Consider the following 7,046-nt stretch of genomic DNA (forward strand, 5'->3'; position numbering starts at 1 on the left):
TGATCCACCGCCTTGTTGCGTCTGGTGCTCAGCTTGGGCCTCGGTTTAACGGTCGTATCTCCCACAGTCACCTCGCTCTCGGAGCTGGAGCTCGACAGTTCGATGGTCTCAACAGCCGCTTCCATGGCCCCCTGTGTAGACTGCAGATAGGAAATTGGGTTTAGCACAAGTGTAAGCGGCCCCGCTTAGCATATATAACGCTTATATGGGTAGATGGTCGTAAGGAAGACGGAAGAGCACACGCACCATGGTGATTGACTCCCCGCGCACTCAATGGGGATTGTATTTTGCTTCCAAGAGTGTTCTTTTGATAATATGATTGGTTAAAAAAAATATCTTGAAGGTCTAGGGCTAGTATTTTGCATATTTAGAGATTTCAGCAGTAGATTTAGCGAATTGGGAGAGAAATATTGACGCAGGCGACGTCGACATGGAAAAATGAGTGGCGTAGGGGACTTTGTATAATAAATTGTATGTGGACTATGTTCTCGGACGGTTTGAACTAACTGCAACATCTCATCGGTGGTGGTGAACTCTGCGGCCCAATGAGCTCTTGTCGTGTTTTGCTCTTCGAATATCAGTATGACAAGTTTTTGCTTGTTAGATATTCAATTACATAGGCACAACTTAAGTAAGAATTCCAGCACGTAATGTATTATTTATTCAGCAGCAATCCATTGCATGGTCTCTTCTTTCAGTTTATAAAGTTGAAGCTATCAATGCATCTTCTAAGGAAGCCGACATTTTTCTACCAAGAGTTTCAGACTTTTTGCATTGCGATTCAATCAGTGCCGAATACTGTACAGCATGTGTATGCAGGCTTCGGTGCATCGATTGTTTTGCGGTTTTCGCATCCATGCAAAACATACACGACCATAAAAAAAATGCAACCTTCGGTAGTGATTCTAGTAATAGGCGTCAAAATACCAGTTTCCATCTACAGAAGGTTGCTCTAAGGGCATATTATAACTTAATACTACGTAGTACACACTCTCGGATTTGTATGAAATGGGCCGATGAGCTTTGCTGCTTCAGCTCTTCCGCACACATTTCCGGTAACTGCCAATCAGTCTCTATCTGGTAGAGAATCCACGGTAACTCTCCCAAACCGACCCAATTTAAGGAATCTACATAAATCGTACTTAAATCGGAACAAAACCTAGCTCCGACTTGAAAGTCTGTCGGGTACCGCACTCTTGCATTGCACAATGCGTCTCCCCGCCAGCGCCGCGCTGGATCTGGACGACCACCCGAACCAAAGGAAGCACTCGGCATCCAACCCCGAAGAAATAGGCGAGGAACTTTACGTCGGGTGCGCGCTTCGCCTATTCTCACGCTGTCCCATCGGCCGCTATCAGTTTGGTTCGCTAACAGATTTTTCTGTTTCAATTCCTTGCTTTTTGTTTAGCGAGGACGGATTAATCTCTGTGTCGCCTGTGGATGCCAAGAGTCAAATCGATAAACTGAAGCAGCTACTGGATCGCCGTGAGAAAGTGCGTTACTGTTACTAAGTTTGAGGAAAAGCTTTTGAAGACTCTAATGTGTTTTTCTCATTGCATTTTTTGCAGGAACTTCGACAAGCGGCGGAGTATGGACTGGGTCTGCTGCAAGCCAATGACGAGATGCAGATGGAGGTAGCGACACTGAAAATCCAGCTGGAGACGGAGACCGAGGAGCTGTCGGTGGAGCGGGATATGTGGCAGCGTCGAACGGAGCACGCGCAGCAGGAAACAGCGCAATGGAAACGCAAATTTGCGCGTGTGGAAGAAGAGAAAACGGAGCTGGCGGAGGATTTCGAGCAGTTCGTTGACCGCTGCGAGTGTCGTGGCTTCGATACAGGGGTTGCTAATAGTGGGGGGAGATACTCGCATCACTTGGACACGATAGCGCAGTTACAAACAGAACTTCATGCTCTTCAAGCCATAGAGCGCTCGAATGAAGCGGAGTTGGCGTCATTAAGGCTGTGGAAACAGGTGGCGGAGCATCAGCAACAGGAAGCATTAGAGTGTGAAGCGCTCGCAGCACAGAGCGAAGTGTCGTACAGGGAAAAGATGGAGGCGGAGCGTGCGGCGACTCAACGTGCAATGAAAGAAGTGAAGCACGAAAATGATTCACAGCGGACAGCTGCTCAAAAGCACGAGGAGGAGATGAAATCGTTAAAGAAGCAGCTTCGTCTAGCAGAAGAGGCGAGAGACGATGCACAAGTGCACAGCAATGAATTACGTGAGACGCTGCTGTCGTCCGAGTCTCGATGTAAGCGTCTTCAGCGCGAACTGGAGCTACTGGAGCATGTTTCCTACTTCTCGCAAGCTATCGTCGACCAGGACGACGAAGAAAGCGATTCGGATGACGAGATCATTGAAGAAAAAGATCTTAAAACGGTTGTGTCTGCCAAACCGAGCATTGATACGAAGACTGACGACTGTGATGCAGAAGATCCGGCTATGCCGTCACCGTTAGGGATCAAACGAAGGCGGTCCTTCCTCGCGGCGAATGCTGTGCCGTATTCACCGTTCCCAAGGTCTGTCGTCGCTGAAGACGGCGAGCAGGTTACCGTGTCCAAGTCGGAGTTGGAGACTCACAAGAAACTCCACCACTATTTCCACTTAACGGCGTTAAGTATTATCAACGAAAACAATTTGCACGAACGCTGCTTCAGCTCATCAAGTCGCCTCACGATCGACATGTGGTACCGTGAGATCAGTGCAAAAGAAGTTCCGTTCCTCATGTGGCACTCGTGGCTCATCAACCGCATCAGTGAAGTAGCTGCGTCTGTACAAGACGAAGATAAAATGCCTCAGCCGCCGACGTCTTCCTCAAAGCACCCAAGTTTCGGCGGCGCTTTCCACGGGTTTTCACTGAGGAAAAAAAGCGATAGTGGCGAGAACGGCGCGAAGAACGCACTTCCGTCACCACCGACGGCGTCACCAGGGGCGTCGCCAGTGGCTCGTGTGCCGTTTACAGTGGCACGAGCATTCTTTCGTTTGCTGCGAAAGAGAACTCATGCAGGAGCAGACTCTTCACAAGTCAATGGGTCTCCGGTTAGTGGTTCTCCCGCTGGATAAGAGCAGTTTGGACATGTGCAGCCATGTTACTTACATGAGAACACAAAATGTAGCTTAGTTGTTTCATATTAAAGCCAATCCATCTTATAACCGTAGGACAACGTTGTACTACGTACCACGATGTACACATTTTTCTGCTCGATCCACGTGAATATTTAATACCATTCATTGCTTGTACTTGGCGCTGAATAAAGTACAGTGGAAGACGTGAAAGTAATGGACAAAGGCTGGAAGCTTCATAATGAAGCCACGAGCTGTACAATATTTCTCCTTTACGACAACCCCGTAAGAATTGAAACATTAAAACCTACTCCCAAAAAGACAGCGAGTTTAGCGAACTGCTCAGGCAGGTGGTTGAGTCTCTCAAGTCTGAAGTCCTCGCTGATATCCTTTAGCTTGACGATCGTCGCCACCAATAAAAAGTTACCCAGATGCCCCATCACGATCCCCGTTACCAGCACAAGACCGTAGAACGACACCATTATCAGCAAGAAGCCCTGGAAACACCACTGGAATCCTAACCTCAATGCCAACGATGTGTCCGACCGCCCCATACGTCGAGCAAACGGGGCGTCTCGAGCACTCTCCAAGACAAGAAAAGACCACGCGAAGAGCATCACGATGTACGCGTAGAGAACGACGGCCCATGGCACCTCTCCAACAAGGTACAATGCTGTACCGACCATCGCCATTGGCCCAACTGCCCAAGCTATCACAGCTTCCCTCAGCCCCACCATTGGCAACGAATCTTCACCACGTCGACAGTAAAGCAGCGCCGAAGTGGAGAGTACTACCATAAATCCCGTAATTTCAATACTCTTGTCACAAAGGACGTGCGTCAGTCCCAGTGTTGCCAACTGCAAGCCGTAAAACAGCAATGACCAGCGACGGACTTGAGTTAGCGACAGCAAGCTAAAGTAAGGGAAAAAATGTTAAGAAGTATGTGACTAAGCAATTGTGAATGTTATATCTGACTTGAGGATGATCTTGGCGTCGTTGGTCCCAGGATCTTTGGGTTGTAGTGCGCGTTGGAAGTTGCTGTAGACAGCGCTGAGGTTGCCAAGCAGCTGCGTCAGCACAGCGCACCCCAGGACGACGACCGCGTCCATTTGAAGTAAGGAGATGCCATGGGACTTGTAGAGGAGACTCACAGTCATAAGCACGGGGCATACGGAGGCGAAAAGTGTCTGGGGGCGCAAGGCACTGCGCACACTCTTCGCGTATTCCATTTTTTGGTTGCCGATATCCGAAATCGGATCTTCTAATTTAAGTAAGAAATATTAAAAGGAAAATGGCCCCTTGGGTAGTGCTGCAGTTTTTTAGATGGAGTTTAGTCCATTATTCAAATAATGTGGAATATGACATAACTAGCGAATATTTTAATGGACGCAAAATGGGTAATAGATTATTAAATAGATAGATGACTTCTACAGATTTATGTTTAAAAAAGTATCGGAAAATGAAAATTATCTAATAATGAATTTGCACCATTATTTAGCTTATTTATTTAGTAGGAAAAAAAAATTGCGCACAGTTTTGAAAATTCTCAAATATTTAACTAACATGACAGAGGAAACATCTACTAGTATTTTATTAATCAAAACGAGGAGTATGCTATTATTCAGCCGTTTTCAGTAATCCTTATAATAAACCTTTTGTTATGAGAAAGTGATGATAAAAAAATTAAAATTATATATTTAAAAAAATGAATGTATATTAATTATATTAAATAATACATAATGTTATTTTGCAATATATTAGGCGCACGCCGTTAGTCTGAAATAATGGTGCTTTTTCCTCTCTAAGAGCATTGCCACCGGTAGAGTAAAAAGATAGGGAAAAATGACCTCATTTTGTGTGCGACCAAACCTTTACATATTTTTGCTACAACTGATTTCGCACCGGTACTCAACTAAAGTTTAACGCTAATACGGAGCAGAAAACATACGGCTTGTTGCTTTCCAAGATGGACGAAGACGCCGGCCAGGATAGCTTCCTGGACGAATGGGACGAGAGTGAAGCAGAAGATGACGAAGCTGTTGCCTTATTCACGGGCCTAGAGAGCGTGACACAGCAGTGTTTCCAGAAGGCAACGCGTACACGAAGAGGGGGCTCATTACCAGGAAAAGCCCCCAACAAGCGTCAGGATTTTAGAGCTCGCTACGAGAGGATGGTCGAGCAGTATATTGGCCCAAATCCGATCTACAATGCAGATGATTTTAGACGCCGCTTTCGAATGAGCAAAACGTTGTTCGTGTGCATTTTGGATGGTGTTTTAACCACCGACTCCTATTTTGAGCAAAGATCTAGCGAGTTCAAGATCTTCCGCAGCGTCGTAATTACGACCACGAGGCGGCGGCATAACAAGAAACCAAAGTCCAACAGATCACGACAGGTAATGATACGATCTAATCTCCGCAGTGAGATCTTGTGCTCTCTGCTCTCATCGACACATTGACCGAAGCTTTTGATTGGTCTACAGGATGCCACTGTCCGACGCAGAGCGGGGATCCTGCACGAATATATGACTGCACGATGTCCCGAATTTGCGTCGTGGTTAGATTTTCTTCATGTTTGCTTCAACCGGTGCCAGACAATTTCAGCATTTGGAAGGCAAATTTTACTTTTACTTAACATTTGCCCCTACCGGTGGCAATGCTCTTATAGGTGCAGCTCCTTCTCTATTCGATAAAAGTTACTATAACCGGATTTCCTCTGTATTATTGTGCTTTACAGCGATTTTGACAAAACGAGATAAAATTTGCTGGATTTATAAGTAGCAGGGGATGGATTGACGATAATACGGGTTCTGATCCACGATATTTTACGGTTAAGTGGCCAGAATTGCACTTTTGGGACCGTATCTCGCGCCTGTAGCCTCATGGTCACATGGTTTACTTTTTTACGGGTGAATTTAGATAAATATATAGCTAAATATTAGTGTCATGAATCTTTTTTCACACACATTTACGATGTAATTTTTAGCTTATAAAAAAAATGTCGGCAAAATAACTGAAAAACACAATAGTATTATGCATATTACCGTATTTCGCATGTAGAGACCTGCACCCTCATATGAGATGCACCTAGATATTGACCAATCACATTCGGCTATCTTGAATTGAGGAAATCGCATGTAGAGAGATGCACCATTCCTAAGCCAACCAAGTCTTTGCGGCAAAATTTGCGCCGGCAGTCGGTCATTTGCCATGTCACGCACGAAGCCTCGCCCAGTGGGCAGACCTCGTGTCGGTGGTAAGGGACGCCACCAGACCAAACACACGGTCAAGGGCATCACGGTGCAGAAGAAGCTACAAATTCTGTCGTATTGGGAAATGCTCCTCTTCCTAAAATGCGTCATACAATTGATCAGTTTTGGCACGATCTAAATCCTGATTTTTACAACTCAAAGCGCACTATGATTCAGCGCTTGCGACGGGAGGAAACAAAGCTAAGGTCAGCATTGAAGAAGAATTAAGGTGGCTATCAAAAGGTAAGGAGCTTAGGCGTAGGAACGATTCTGAGTAAGGAGGTAGAATTAGAAATTGTGGAGTGGGTGAACTGCTTAAGGGAAGAGGGTGTACCAGTATCGCCTCGAATGCTAGCGATTCAAGCGCGTCAGACTGCCATGGAAGCTGGCATCAACGAATTTAGAGCTTTAGATAAGTGGATTAAGGGCTTTAGACTTCGACACCGCCTGAGTATGCGTGTACCTACTCGTCAAGGGCAAGTCAGGCCCTCGGATGCTGACAAGGTAAAAGTAGCATTTGCTATTGAAGTTGAGAAGAAGGCTCGTCAGCTGGGTATCAAGCGCATTTTTAATGCAGACCAAACAGGTTCGTTTTTATTTTTATTTTTACTTGATTTTATTAAAAACGCTTTAATTTAACTTTTTATTTAGCTGCTTTCTTTGAATATTTGTCTGTGAAGAGAGCTATCAGTAATGTCGGGGCCAAAACCGTTTGGCTGAAGTGTGCTGGA

General features: G+C 45.6%; 2 protein-coding genes across 2 annotated transcripts; one reads left to right on the plus strand and one right to left on the minus strand.

Moving 5' to 3' along the window:
* Positions 1-1,208: 1,208 nt before the first annotated feature.
* PITG_15838 (uncharacterized protein) lies at positions 1,209-3,065 on the plus strand (the record flags this gene model as incomplete). Its single annotated transcript, XM_002898032.1, has 3 exons — positions 1,209-1,312; positions 1,409-1,493; positions 1,569-3,065. 3 exons carry the CDS (start codon positions 1,209-1,211, stop codon positions 3,063-3,065), a joined length of 1,686 nt encoding a protein of 561 aa, XP_002898078.1.
* Positions 3,066-3,279: 214 nt separating this feature from the next.
* On the minus strand, positions 3,280-4,318 carry PITG_15839 (uncharacterized protein; the record flags this gene model as incomplete). Its single annotated transcript, XM_002898033.1, has 2 exons — positions 3,280-3,977; positions 4,041-4,318. 2 exons carry the CDS (start codon positions 4,292-4,294, stop codon positions 3,338-3,340), a joined length of 894 nt encoding a protein of 297 aa, XP_002898079.1.
* Between the last annotated feature and the right edge of the window lie 2,728 nt (positions 4,319-7,046).

Source organism: Phytophthora infestans, genomic scaffold, assembly GCF_000142945.1.
Source record: "Phytophthora infestans T30-4 supercont1.39 genomic scaffold, whole genome shotgun sequence".
Classification (NCBI taxonomy): Eukaryota; Oomycota; class Peronosporomycetes; order Peronosporales; family Peronosporaceae; genus Phytophthora; species Phytophthora infestans.